The sequence below is a fragment of the Podarcis vaucheri genome (assembly GCF_965113315.1).
Source record: "Podarcis vaucheri genome assembly, chromosome: 7".
Taxonomy (NCBI): domain Eukaryota; kingdom Metazoa; phylum Chordata; class Lepidosauria; order Squamata; family Lacertidae; genus Podarcis; species Podarcis vaucheri.
The window spans coordinates 64,157,706-64,172,523 of NC_138765.1; the positions used below are offsets into that span (position 1 = coordinate 64,157,706).

The 14,818-nt window shown below is 43.7% G+C and overlaps 1 protein-coding gene across 5 annotated transcripts in view; it reads left to right on the forward strand.

Annotated features, from left to right (window-relative positions):
* Window positions 1–14,818, forward strand: part of ZNF536 (zinc finger protein 536) — a 567,281-nt gene that overhangs the window by 481,941 nt on the left and 70,522 nt on the right. The window contains exon 4 of one of the 5 annotated variants that reach the window (XM_082232850.1): window positions 4,883–4,923. The exons of the other annotated variants lie outside the window; for them this stretch is intronic. Coding sequence (XP_082088976.1) covers window positions 4,883–4,896 — 14 coding nt within the window. The 3' untranslated portion in view covers window positions 4,897–4,923. The remainder of the gene's footprint in view (window positions 1–4,882; window positions 4,924–14,818) is intronic. 5 annotated transcript variants of the gene reach the window in all.

A 14,818-nucleotide genomic window follows, 5' to 3' on the forward strand; every position in this document is an offset into this window, starting at 1 on the left:
CCAGGTACATGAGCGCTGGGGGGCAGGGGGCGCAGAAGGTGAGGGAGCCTACTGTGGCACCCCAGCCCTCACTGCTGACACTGACAGAGATACCGCACCCCACATTGGAGCCAAGCAGGGGTATGTTGTGCTGCCTGTCGGCCTGTGGAATAAGATGATTGACCAGGCACTTGGCAGGAATGAAGCAGGCACCACTAGCACGGCCTGTACCAGTGCCGAGCATTGGCTCCTTTGACACTGGGAGTGCTGGGCTGGGCCACACTGGGGACATCTGCATGGGGGTGCCTGCTTTTCTCCCCCTCAAAAACCCACATCCGGGGCCATGGCCCCACTGGCACGCCTTACAGAGTTCTAGTTTCCAGCAAGCCTTAACAAACCAGTTTCCCCAGAATTTCAGGCAACTGTGGGGGTCTCCATCAGTCCCTACTACATTTTGCCACTGTGAACTATATATAAATTTGTTACACACAGGCATGCACAAAATATAAAAGTAAATTATTAGCATAACCTTCGACGTATTTTACACGGACAATAGGTCACGTTCACACCATACATTTAAAGCACTCAAACCACTTTGACAGTCATGGCTTCCACCAAAGAATCTTGGGAACTGTAGTTTTTCAAGGGCACATAGTTACAATTCCCAGCACCCTTAACAAACTTTAGTTCCCAGGCTTCTTGGGGGGAAGCCATGACCATCAAAGTTGTACAAGAATGCTTTAAATGCAATGAGGCATGCTCAACTGAAATAGTGTATTGTTCAGTGAACTTCATGGCTAAGCAGAAATTTGAGCCCAGGTATCTATAGTCAAAGTCTGAAAATCAGATTGACGTAAGATTCTAGTCCTCTCTGCGTGTCTCTTTTTTTTGGGGGGGGGTTGCATATGCACATACATATTCCCATTTTTGTTCTGTGGCATAAAATCTTCAATTCTAAATTAAACCGTGAACAGTTTCCTTGGGAGAAGGGAAAGGATAATAAAAAGTGAGCTAGGATTTATCTCAGATATATATATATATATATATATATATATATATATATATATATATATACATATATATATATATATAGCATAAAGCTTCTGCCATAAAACAGTTTTCACTAAGCTCTGAAAGTATCAGGCCGGAATTTCCAGGCCAAGCCTGAACCTTATCCGTTGTAATCATGGAATTGTTCTCAGTGGGGGCAGCAATGTTGAAAGTAAGCTATGTTTAAGAAGATAATAGAAATGCTGTGCCTTCATCGTAGATACAAACACGTCTGAGGGTCCAAGGCTGTTCTGTACGTATTCAAAAGAATGAGTCACTGGGGATCAATTCATAAGCAAGAATTTTTGGACAGGGAATTCCCTTGCAACTGCACAGCCCATCTGAAGAGTTCTCAAGCTTTGTCATTGCAAAGTCTCATCAGTTCCATTAATAAGTTGTCAGAACGTTCCCAAGGATAATTTGCGGGGTAGGTTTTTATTTACAGTACAATCACATCTCACATGGAGGCTTGGTTCTGGGGTTCCACGTATTCAAATCACACATAGCCAAACCCTTGGAGCTGCCCCACAGGAGAAGGGAGAAAGCAAGAATCCCCTGTACTCCCAGAGCCCATGTGGCAAGAGGACCTTGCCCAGTAAAAAAAAAAAAAAGAGAGATTATAAGCTATTTTCCCAATCGAGTGGACATGGCATGAAAAGAGCTTTTAAGCTCTCCACCTTGCTTGAGGATTTGGGTACAAGGCCTGCTTAGTACATCAGCTCTGGAAGGCTGCGGATGCTCCTGCAAGATCTCATGTGAACTCAGGTGGTCTTGTCTCCACTCACAGCAAGGTGAAGATATTTAAAGCTCTTTCCATGCTAGCTAACCCCAGAGGACTTGGTGCAAAAAGAGTTTTTTAAGCTCTCTGCCTCACCTGGATTTAACTTGCACAATTTCAACCATGTATGATTGAAATCCAAACGCATATATCAACTGCATGTGTCAAAGCTTCATGTGTCAAAGCTTCATGTGAGATGCAACCATCCTGTATTGTGCTTCATACAAACACACCCCACCGCTTCCTCCGAGAAGCTCAGGACATCATAGATGGATTTATTGCAGAACAATCCAGTGAAAGTGGGGTAGGTTACAAGAGAGTAACTTACTCGTGGCTTGGTGGCTGAAAGGGAGCTGAGTCTGGCCTGGCCTGTATCCATTCTTGATCTAGTGCACTGCACAGCTTTCCTCTGGATTTGAAGAGTCTGGGAGGCAATTCACACCCACCTCTGACAGATTCTTAGCAGCTTTGACGCATGCAGTTGATATATGTGTTTCCATCCCTTGAAAGTATAAATAGGGGTAATTCTGGGTACATGGCAGGATTAATATATGAACATAAGAGCCCAGCTGGATCAGATCAAAGTAGTGTTGTGCTGCAAATCTCTTCAGCATTTTCCCCGACACTCTCCATCAATTAATGAGAAAAATAAATTGTGGTAGAAAGTTATAAAAAGGGGGGAGAAAAAAAATTGGTGCATATATTCTTTTCAGCCCTTAAGCAACCAGCTAATCCTATGCTGCAGCCCTAGGTGGGAGAATGGGTGCTGAGACAGCAACAAAAAGAGGCTAGCTAGAGGCAGAGATGGCTCACATAGCCTGCTTTGGTTCCACCCCCCAGTCAACAGTGGGATGCAACATATGCTTGCCCCCTGCCTCCCACACATGTCTTGCCCCTCTCTGATTTGGCTGTGGTGTGGCCCCAGCTTGAACCCATCTAAGGCAGGCAGGAGGAGTATGTTTCTGCATATCTTTAAACCGTACGGTATCCTTTTGGAGATTTGATGAGATGTTTTTACCATGAGGACAGAGGCATTTTGCTTTGTCCACTTACTGTCATGTTGGCCTTGTGCTGGTGTAGCTAACACCAATATTTGGGGGAGCTGGTGAAAAGTCAACATGCACCTTTAGGCAAAACATAGTGAACTAGTCTCGGTGGGAGCACAAGCCCAGCACTTTCAGTGAGAGGCAACATAGCAAAGGAAGAAGCACTACTGCAAGTCAGGTAATCCTTGTTGAGAAGAGTCTGTTATTTTCATAGAATCATATGCAGAATTGTAGAGTTGGGACCCTAAGGGTCATCTTGTCCAAGCCCCTACAATGCAGGAATCACAGCTCAAGGATCCCTGACAGAACATCTCTTTTAAAAACCTCCAATGAAGGAGAGTGCACCACTTTCTGATGAAGCCTGTTCCACTGTCAATCAAGTCTTACTGTCAGAAAATTCTTCCTAATATTTAATCAGAATCTCCCTTCTTGTCATTTGAATCCATTGGTTTGGGTCTTACCTTCTGGAGCAGGAGAAAACAAGCTTGTTCCATCTTCCATGTGACAGCCCTTAAGACATTTGAAGATGGCTACTTTGCTGTTTCACATGCACCAGCTAGGCACCCATGTCATTCTCCTTACTGACACACACACACACACACACACGGCTTCTGTGCCATGAGCACAAGACAATATAGGATGTGTCTCAAAGTTTCCCCTCCTCCCAGGTATAAACACAGAACCATTAGCACATGCAACACTCTAGAATTCCAGAAACCCTTTTAAAACATGTCCCAGTTCTAAATTCACTTGTCAAATTAAAATGCAGGTTTAATATATTTGCAACACTTGATTTAATTGTATATAGGCAAACCCTAGCGCTACATAAACACTGAATAAAGTTTGCTTGGGGACATTATGGTAATTCCCTGTGTTGTGTACCTAATAAAGCCAATATAGTGTCTCTGAACAGATCAGGGGTCCGTTCGGGTTTCCTTTTTAACTCCATATGCTTGGACTTGCATCATTCTCTGTGTGTGGCATGGCTTTGTGTTTGGGAACAGAGTGCCCATCAAGGTGACCTTTGATGCTAACCTGGCCTTGCAGACACCCAGATCCATCCACTTCAGCAGTGTTGCCTTCCCTAGCTTAAGGAAAAGAGCAGCATGGGTGACCGCACTGCACTCCCTCTCTACCTTGAAGAAGTCTAGGATAGGTCTGTGCCACTCATGGTAGCAACCAATCAGACAACCCAAGCCATTCAAATAGTTGCCAGTGAAACGGCAGGCGACCTCAGCAGAAACCGAGAAGTTACAGACGTGCAACTCTATGCATTCCCACATAGGTTCAGAGTCCCAGCGTCCTTTGTGTGACACAATCAAGGGAACCTGGGACACACCTCTGTGCCATGTCTGCATGACAAAATGCCTTGGGACTGTCCTGACAGTGATTGGGGTAATGTGGCTGATGGGAGTGCCATGTTATATTGAGGGTGCAGGCTGGATCAGAGACAGTTCTCACAATGGCTCTGTACGCACCTGGCCACAGTTTCCTGCCCAGAGTGGTCTAGGCAAGTGGGTGATCCGAATCCTTCACTTTGGGCCTGCTTTTGAATCATACCACCAAGCTTATTGTGGGTTAAGTAGGGATGGCATACCAATGACAAGCACACAAGGTGAATGATTCGGGTGACCTGTTCATCACACACATGAAGCTATCGGAGATGCACACAATAATGGTTGTGTGAATTAAAACTGGTCCAGGTTGGCATAGGTTTAAAGGTACACTCAAATCAAATTGGATTCTCCATTACCACCAAACGAATAACAAAAAAGATGTCTGAATTTTGCAAGTTACTATATTTTGGAGGCAGTTTTCCCCACACAATATCTGTTTAAAAAATATTTGTTAAATCTAATGATGTAATGTCAGTTTTTGGGGGGTAGGGGCGAGGGTATTTTAGATTGCAGACATATATAACTAATAGATAATAGGATTACCTATTCTTTTTTGTAATATTATGCAATATTTAAATTTATGTTGATTTTCTCCATTTCACATGTAGTAATTAATTTTGTCTTACTGACAGATGATTCTCAATGACTGATTTTCAAGAGAAAATCCAGACAGGTATTTTTTCACAATTTGTTTTCATTCAGCTTGTATTTGTGGTTTTGGTTTTCAATGAGGGGAGGACATTATTCAGGCTTTATTGTGAGTTTAGTATTATTTAGATAACTGTAAGCACCCTTACACATTTCCTAATGAAAAACTGCCAAGTGTCAGGTGGGGAGAAGAAGCAGTTAAAAATGCATCCTGCTCTTTATCTGGGGATTCAGTGCTTAGACTCCCATACATGGCTCTCTTGCCATGAGTTCCAATCCAAATTCAGTGGATAAAAACCATGCAAATAAATTCATTTCCTCTTTTGGGACAAATGGGGATCCTCTGTGAGCAGAGAAGCTCCATTTGTGCAAGCAAACATAAAAACACCTGTTATCCCGGGGCTAGGCATCATTACTGAATAAATGGTGAAACAATTAATCCTGCACTTTCCTCTCTGAGAGTTGAAGTACGCGGTTAGAAATGTCACATGTTACAGCTCTTCCTGGACCACATTTAGGAATTTGGCATGTTTGTATGCTCTACCACATGAAAAGCTTTTCTTGATGTGCTAGCTTTCTATTTGCAGGGAGGGTTCTCCCCCGAACCTCTAGGCTTCCCTCCCCCCTTACTTGAAAGAATATGTTTCTTAGTTGGAAGATATGTTGCTCTGCTTCTGCATCTTTGCTGTGACTTCACAATTGTGGGTACAATCCAAAATTGGTAGTATTGACATTGATTTCAGTGGAGGTGGGGGATGTCTGTTGCATTTGTGGTCCCCCAATCAGACCCTGTGCTACAATTTACTTTCTCTTTAAGAGAGGCCAGCAGCCTGGGATCCTTCTGAGTCAGGGTTATAGAGAAGACCTGGTGGGGCTATTGCCCTTACAGGAAGTCCCAACCTCTTCTCATCACCAGGAACTAAATTCAAATAATATTGCTTGGCTATCTCTTAAAAAAGGAAGTTGTCCCTGGTCCCATTTACACCATACAATTAAAGTGCTATGATACCACTTTGAACAGCTATGTCTTCCCCCAAAGAATTCTGGGAGCTGTAGTTTGTTATGGGTGTTGAGCGTTGTTAGAAGGCCCCACTTCCCCTCTCAGAGCCACAATTTTCAGAGTGGTTTAATAATCCCTCTTACTGGGTGACATGCAGCTCTGTGAGGGTAATGGGGGTCTCTTAACAACTCTCAGCACCCTTAGCAAACTACAGCTCACAAAATTCTTTGTGGGACGCCATGACTGTTCAAAGTAGTATCTTCTTGTTGGTATCCATCTGTCTTGGGAGATGAAGGAGGAGTGCCCATTTGGGGATGAAGTCAAACTCTTGGAAGGTTACAGCACCTGCTGCAGCTGTAGAGACCGATACGAGAGAGAGATGTTTTGTTGCAGATGGGGCAGTTGAAGGCATCCAGTTGTGCTTCCACAGATGCCCCATGGCATTTCTTCTCTCTGTGCTCCTCCCAGCGGTCATTCATCCTCTGGTCACTGCTATGGATGCTGTGGCATCACTGCTATGGTATCATAGCTTTTTTTCAAATGTATGATGTGAATGTGGTCTTTCTCTGTTATTCCTTCCCCCTTCCCTGAGATTTGGAGTTCTGACACTTACAATCTCCACCCCAGAGTCTGGAATACTTATCGCTTCCCTTTCAATTTCCTCCTCTGGGATAATAAAGGCTTCCAGGTGCAAGCCTTTTGTCAGCTGTGGAGCTTCCCAGTTGTATGACTGCTGCTCCTGCTGTTGCTGTTTTCTGGGTTTAGGGTTGCCAGACCTCCAGGGCTGACCTGAAGTTTTCAGGTGGCAACTTCCAGGTGGCAGAGGGAGGGCTTGAAACTCCAGGATGGCAGGAGTTCCTTAAATTACTACTACTACTACTACTATTATGAAGATTGTATTTTCAGTTTGCATGTTTCAGCCTGGTAGAAGCAGGCTGCAAATTATTGCACAGACCCTCCTCAGCTCCCGTCTCCCTTCTCCCAATTAACCTCCATCTCTGGGGCTCAGTGGCGGGAAGGAGTTTGATGACATATTCTCAGTGACTCTGGTTAATGCTCAATGTTTCATGCTTTATGACATAACCAGTGGCTGTCACTAGGTCTCAGGTTTGGGCCCTGGCAACCCTATCCAAGACTTATCTTCTGAGAAGCAGGACCACCACAGCCTTACTCAGCCCATCACCACACCAGACAATTGTGTGTGTGTACACACACACACACACACACACACACACACACAATTGGCTGTGATGATGCCATAGAACAGGCATATCCAACAGATAGATCATGATCTACTGGTAGATCACTGGACACGGTGGATCATGAGATGCTTAGTGATTCCCCGCCCCCAAAGAAAGATTTGGTTCCCCTAAAAAAAGCTCAACAACAACTTTGCCTCCCTTAAAAAAAGCTTCACCTGTCAATAACAATGGGTAGATCACAGCCAGTATTTTTATAATGTGAGTAGATCACAGTCTCTTTGGAGTTGGACATGCCTGCCCTAGAGGGTTGAGGACTGGAGTCTGCTGTCAACAGCTTCTTACCCTCTGCCTCAAATTCGTCTTCTGCATAAAGTGGGAATGTTTGTGGCCAGAAGCAGGACTTTTAAACCAGTTGCTCCAAGACTGTGGGGCAGTCTCCCCCTCTTTAACCCCCACCTCAAAGGGTGTCTTTGCTCTTCTTGCTGTTTTTTAGCAGGGATCACAAAACATTTGGCCTTTATTCTTGCTGACTACCTCCTTGGTTTTTCCTCCCCCCATTTTATTTTATTTTATTTTATTTTACTAAATTGCTGTTGTGCCTTTTGTCTTTGATGTTTATTTGCATTCTAATGTGCTATCACAATTGTTGTACGCCACCTTGAGCCCTGGAAAGAAGGCATGGAAATGTTTCAAATAGATGAATGTCAATCAAGTGCCTGCCATCAGGATAGCTCAATAATGGATTCCAGCATTTCTCTGTAGCTATAGGGAATTCAAGAAGAAGAAGAAAATGTAGGCAATTATGTTAGAATGAATGTTTGTCACAATCTACAAAAATGTCAACAAGAAAGAAAGAAAGAAGCAGGCCTGAAGAAAGTATTGGTGTTCAATTTTCATTTTTTCCCATTTAGAAAATGATGGTATATCACACATACAAATACACCTTAATTCTCCAGTGCAGGTGTCTAGACTCCATACAGACTGGCTGAAAATACCACCTATTGGTTTATGGACAAACATTTTTAGCACTTTCACATTTTCCTTATGATGACTAAATGGATAGTGCACTTGAGTTTATCCTAAATTTCTTAATAGTTATGAAGAATAATTTAATCTTAACTCACAGTCTACCCTGTTGTAGACTGTCATGGTCCTTGACCATGCAATTTGAGTCATGAAATATGAGTTGGGTGGCTTCTTGGAGTGACATGGCCTAAACACTGTCTGAAAGTATTTTCTGAAAGATAGTGTTGTTCTTTCTGATTTAGGATTAATACTTATCTGAAACTTGTGAGCTGTAGCAAACATTTGTTTGGTGGGAAGATGGAGCTGCCACACGTGTCCAGTTAATTCAGGGAACTGTGGCTCTTATTTCTTAATGACATAAGAATGGCTGGAGCAACCCAGTCAGATGGGCGGGGTAAATTATTATTATTATTATTATTATTATTATTATTAGTAGTAGTAGTAGTAGTAGTAGTAGTATTTAATGGAGAACTACATAGATACAGATGCAAATTGATTAAGAAATTGTTTCAGCCTTAGTGCACAGTCTGTATTTTATTTTGAGTAGATCCTTCTCTTCTCATTAAATGTCTTGTCATTCCTACTGATGCTGGCAGATCCACAAACCTTTCATCTTATGCTCATATCAAGAAATTCCATCTGAATTGCTGCTTCTTAAGATCAGCTTGATTTCTTCTCCAGAACTGGTAGCAACCAGTGCGGCTTCATTATGAAATCGGACAGACCATCTTTTAATGCCTCTCTCCTTGAAATCAGATCATAAAAGGACAGCCCCCTTTATCAGATTGCAAAAGGGAACCAGCATGGAAAGTAATGCCAGGAGCAGGTCCGGCCCTACCATTAGCCAGATGGATGCATCCCTTGCATAATCGGCCGTTCTGCTAACTGAAAGGGATCTGGGATACTATACAGTTCATTGACAGTTCAGCAGCTACCAGTGCTGCTTGGGGCTGGAAGAAATTATTGGAAACAATTTTGGCCTGAGATTGGACACACTGGCTTGCGTCTCTGCCTGGGAAACATTAGCACTGCTCAACCCAGTCTGCAGTTACTGTATCAGCCAGTCTTGCACAGCTTACAGCCTTGGTGACATCTGCACTCCAGGAATGTCTGAGGTTGCCAGGTCTGGGTGGTTTAGGACTAAGATGCATCAAGTTTTGGCCCCATGATTTCTTACTTTTATTATCCATATAAGAAAGACGTTTGCTGTCAGCGTCTTACTCCTTGGTACCATCTTTGGCAGGCCACGACTTTGACGGAATATCTGAAGTTCAGGAGCAAAACCAAATCCTGCAAGAATCTATGCAAGCTTTTTCGCTGACAACAATGGGATATGGATAGTGGCTCAGTGTTTCAGGTGGTAACGAAACACAGGGGGCTGTTAATCATGCTCACAGCATCCGTCTTCAATTCTTTTTTTGCCGGTGCGGTTCCCCCCTCCCCAAAATATTCTATTAGTTTTTGTTACGTATGATCTCCCTTTTGTGAATCCATGCTGAATATCTTTAATTAAATCATAACTTTCCCTGTTTTGTCCCTGATTAGTGTTTCCAATATCTTCCCCACTGCTGAAGTTGAGCTTACTGGTGTTTAATTTCCTTGATCTTCCCTAGAGCTGTTATTAAGCATAAGTGTTACATCGGTTGCCCCATCCATTAGTATTAAAGTTGCTTGCTGACTTCCACCTTTCTTCTTTTAAAACATTGGTGGGAACTCTTCTCGTTTTCATCCCTCAAATGTTTTTTTTCAAATGAGTTTTTTTTCCTCTCTCTCTTTACCTATTTGCATTCATATTTTCTTCTCTGTTCTCTGCAAGCCTTTGGAGCTGACGATCTTTATAGCATTAGCTTTTTCTAGACCAGTTGAAACCAGCAGAGGAATGGCCATCATTTCAGATCTTGTTAGTGCAACCCCAAATTACTTTGCCACACCTGTGCCTTCATTTAAAAAGTTGTATCAGTGTTCATTGGTCAATATTTTTTGTTTAATGTCAGGGTCCATTGATCATGCTCAAACTACAAGATAAAGAGAGTCAGTGTGGTGTAGTGGTTAGAGCAGGGTTCAAGTCCCACTCAGCTATGAAGCTCATGGGGTGAACTCAGGGGCCAGTCACTGCCTCTCAGCCTAGCCTACCTCATAGAGTTGTTGTGAGGATAAAATGAGGAAGGGAAGAACCATTGTATGCCACCTTGAGCTGCTTGGAGAGAAAAAAGTGGGATACAAGTGCAGGAAACAATATATATATATATATATATATATATATATATATATATATATATATGCTTTCGTAGATTTTCACGGGTACAGGAATGCAGGTTTTGGTGTCTTCGGGTGTCTTCCCGTGTAAGAGTCGGGGTGTCTGTGCGACGTTTCGACGAGGTCTCACTCGTCATCTTCAGGCTGGTGCTCTGCTCTGTTCCAGTAACAAGAAGCCGAAAGCACCAGCCTGAAGATGACGAGTGAGATCTCGTCGAAACGTCGCACAGACACCCCGACTCTTACACGGGAAGACACCCGAAGACACCAAAACCTGCATATATATATGCAGGTTTTGGTGTCTTCGGGTGTCTTCCCGTGTAAGAGTCGGGGTGTCTGTGCGACGTTTCGACGAGGTCTCACTCGTCATCTTAAGGCTGGTGCTTTCGGCTTCTTGTTACTGGAACAGAGCAGAATCTGGTGTTTGAGTTCCTATAAATACTGTTGAGGGGTGTGGTGTATAGCCTCCAACGTTCTGGGCAGAGAGGAAGTTCCTAGATTAGTGTGCCTCTTCTTCTTTTGTTCCTTAATTACTTGAGGGATATCTTGAGTGATTTCATGAGTGATATTCTGAATACCACTGGGTGGGTCATTAAGTGTAGATTAGTTGCTAAAGCTTTTGTGTCTTGACCTCTTGAGCTTGTGAAGAGTTTTTCTGAGAAGATGGCTGTGCTGCATTTAGTTGTGCTCTGGCTTGGCTTCGTGTATAGGGGCGAGCTGTGGTTTTGTGCCTTGTGCCAGCCAGATCTGTGTAGGGATTGCAGGGGGGTGCAGCATCCGGAGGTGCCACTATAGTTTGGCTACTGGATGGAGTCTGTAATATGTCTGTGGAGAGGGTCTGGGTTTGGGTCTGGTGTGGTTGATTGGTGACGGCGTTCTGTGTGCCTCTGGTTCTGGTGTCGGTTTTTGTGGGGAGGGCTAATTTCCAGATGTCTGGCAGGCGGGACGTGTCGTCACGCTTGTTCATGTTGTGAGGGTGTTTCTCTATCTCGATGGCTTCCATGATTATTCTCTTGTGGTGATGTTCCATGTTAAAGAGCAATTTGGAATCTGCAAAATTAATTTCGTGTCCTGTTTCTTTCATGTGTTGGAAAAGAGAGGAAGTTTTGTAGACACCCCCCAAAAAGAAACACCCCCCAAAAACCAAGACACAGAAGAAAACAATGGCATGGCCCTCCTTCCTTATATCAAGGGCACTACAGACAAAATCAGCAAAATCCTCCATAAACACAATATCAAAACAGCCTTCTGCACCAACCAAAAAATAGCCAATATCCTCAGAAACCCAAAAGACAAAATCCAGCTGGAAAACCAAGGGGTCTATGAAATACCCTGCAAAGTCTGCCCAGCCACGTACATTGGACAAACAAACAGACGAATAAATGCACGTATCGCAGAACACAAGAATGCCGTCAAAAAAGAAGAAAAAACTTCCTCTCTTTTCCAACACATGAAAGAAACAGGACACGAAATTAATTTTGCAGATTCCAAATTGCTCTTTAACATGGAACATCACCACAAGAGAATAATCATGGAAGCCATCGAGATAGAGAAACACCCTCACAACATGAACAAGCGTGACGACACGTCCCGCCTGCCAGACATCTGGAAATTAGCCCTCCCCACAAAAACCGACACCAGAACCAGAGGCACACAGAACGCCGTCACCAATCAACCACACCAGACCCAAACCCAGACCCTCTCCACAGACATATTACAGACTCCATCCAGTAGCCAAACTATAGTGGCACCTCCGGATGCTGCACCCCCCTGCAATCCCTACACAGATCTGGCTGGCACAAGGCACAAAACCACAGCTCGCCCCTATACACGAAGCCAAGCCAGAGCACAACTAAATGCAGCACAGCCATCTTCTCAGAAAAACTCTTCACAAGCTCAAGAGGTCAAGACACAAAAGCTTTAGCAACTAATCTACACTTAATGACCCACCCAGTGGTATTCAGAATATCACTCATGAAATCACTCAAGATATCCCTCAAGTAATTAAGGAACAAAAGAAGAAGAGGCACACTAATCTAGGAACTTCCTCTCTGCCCAGAACGTTGGAGGCTATACACCACACCCCTCAACAGTATTTATAGGAACTCAAACACCAGATTCTGCTCTGTTCCAGTAACAAGAAGCCGAAAGCACCAGCCTGAAGATGACGAGTGAGACCTCGTCGAAACGTCGCACAGACACTCCGACTCTTACACGGGAAGACACCCGAAGACACCAAAACCTGCATTCCTGTACCCGTGAAAATCTACGAAAGCAAATATATATATATATATATATATATATATATATATATATATATAGAGTCTGGTACACCTATGGATGTCTATAATCTGATTTATTGATATGCAACCCTGTTCCCAGGGTTCCCGTACTATATATGGTCATGAATGCACGGACAGGAAGGAGTAGAAATATACCTCTTAGATCCACTCTGACTTCTGCATGGTCTGAATGGAGCCTGCATTTATTTCAGTTGCACATTCATCAGAGCTCTCCGTGTGACCAGGAAACTGAGTCCACACACCATGAGCTCAGACAGTTACCCACTTACTTGGGTAAGCAATGCTCAGACTGTCAACTGAATCTATGAAGGTTGGGAGCTTAATTCCTGTCCCAACCTGCTCACTTATTTCAGTTCACAGATATGTTGGATGGACAGGTGACTGGCGACTGAATGTCAGATTTCACGTTGACAAGAATTATGGGAGTCATAATTCTGCCTGTTCTGTGCCTAGAAAACATGTGTCAGAGCGGTTTTGCCTTTCTTCTACTGCTTTCCCTGGAAAACCCACTCTTTCGCCCTCAATCAAAACAAACAGCAAGCATCAGAAAACCCAACTGCTGCTTGTTTTGATTCAGAACTAAGGAGCCAACTCCTGGGAGCTAAGGTCCCTTCGGTCTCCTCCCTTAAGATACTTTGTGGGATGGGGCTTACCTGCCTTTCAATATTCTATTCAAGTTGGCACCTCTGAAACCCCAGGTTTTCCTGGGGGGAAACGGCAGGGCAAATGAAAATGTGAAGGAGCCCTAAGCTTGAGGGGGAGGAGAGGCAAAAGTTCTGTCTACAATATGAAAAGCTACGATAGCTTGTTTACATATAGAGGAGCTACGTGGACTGAGTAAATGCACCCTAAGAGCATATCTGTGCTTGTCGGCAGCTATGCTTCAGGTTTCCCTTTCTTAAAGAACCTTTTTTGGGGGAAATGGATGCTATTGCATTGAAACGAATTGGGTGGTTTGGTAATATCTACTCAATTGTTGTTTATTTCATAAAATTTATACACTGCTTGACTGCAAAGAAAATCCCTCAAAGTGGCTTAATAGAGAATAAAACAATAAGATTGCCAGTCAAAACAGCTCTTTGAAACGTTAAAGGATAAAATCAGCAATAAACTGGAAACAGATTAAAATAAATGTCAACATTCTACATGTCTGGGTAAAGGTAAAGGTAAAGTGACCCCTGACCATTAGGTCCAGTTGTGACCGACTCTGGGGTTGCAGCGCTCATCTTGCTTTATTGGCTGAGGGAGCCAGCATATGTGGCCAGCATGACTAAGCCGCTTCCGGCGAACCAGAGCAGCACACGGAAATGCCGTTTACCTTCCTGCTGGAGCAGTACCTATTTATCTACTTGCACTTTGAGGTGCTGTCGAACTGCTAGGTTGGCAGGAGCAGGGACTGAGCAACGGGAGTTCATCCCGTCATGGGGATTCGAACCGCTGACCTTCCGATCGGCAAGTCCTAGGCTCTGTGGTTTAACCCACAGCGCCACCCGTGTCCCTACATGTCTGGGTAGTCTTGCCTAAACAAAACTGTTTTTCGCAGGTGCTGAAAGGAGCACAGTGAAGGCACCCGCCTGATGTCAATAGGCAAGGAGTTCCAAAGTGTGGGTAATGCCACGCTAAAAGATTGTTTTTTTTCACAAAGGCAGGACAAGAATTATGCGGCACCTGTAACGGTGCCAGCTCTGCAGATCAAAGTGATCGAGTGGGCTATAAGATGATGTTTCAGGTAAATTTTCCTCTTGTCACCTGATTTGCATAGGCATTTCCATCATTTAACGATGAACTTGTGTGTGACAAGCAAGTCATTACAGCTATGGGCATTACTTTGACAGACAGAACTTTGCTACCTCTTGACATCACCTCAAATGCCAGGATGTCTGTTCACTTAACCCTGGATGTTGCAAAACTCAAATAAGAGGGACCAGATGGTGGGTTGGTTTGGATAAATTTGGAGCGATTCCCAATTCTGGTCCACCTGCCACCTGGTGTCATTTTGAGATTTGCCCTGATGGCTGCAAAAGTCCTGCTCTGAATTAATCAAAGCGTAAAAATAAGGCCTTGAGGTGATGCTGCTGGCTACATACCCAAATGGGTGAATGCTAGGACTATAAGGAAGTTGGCAATGCATTT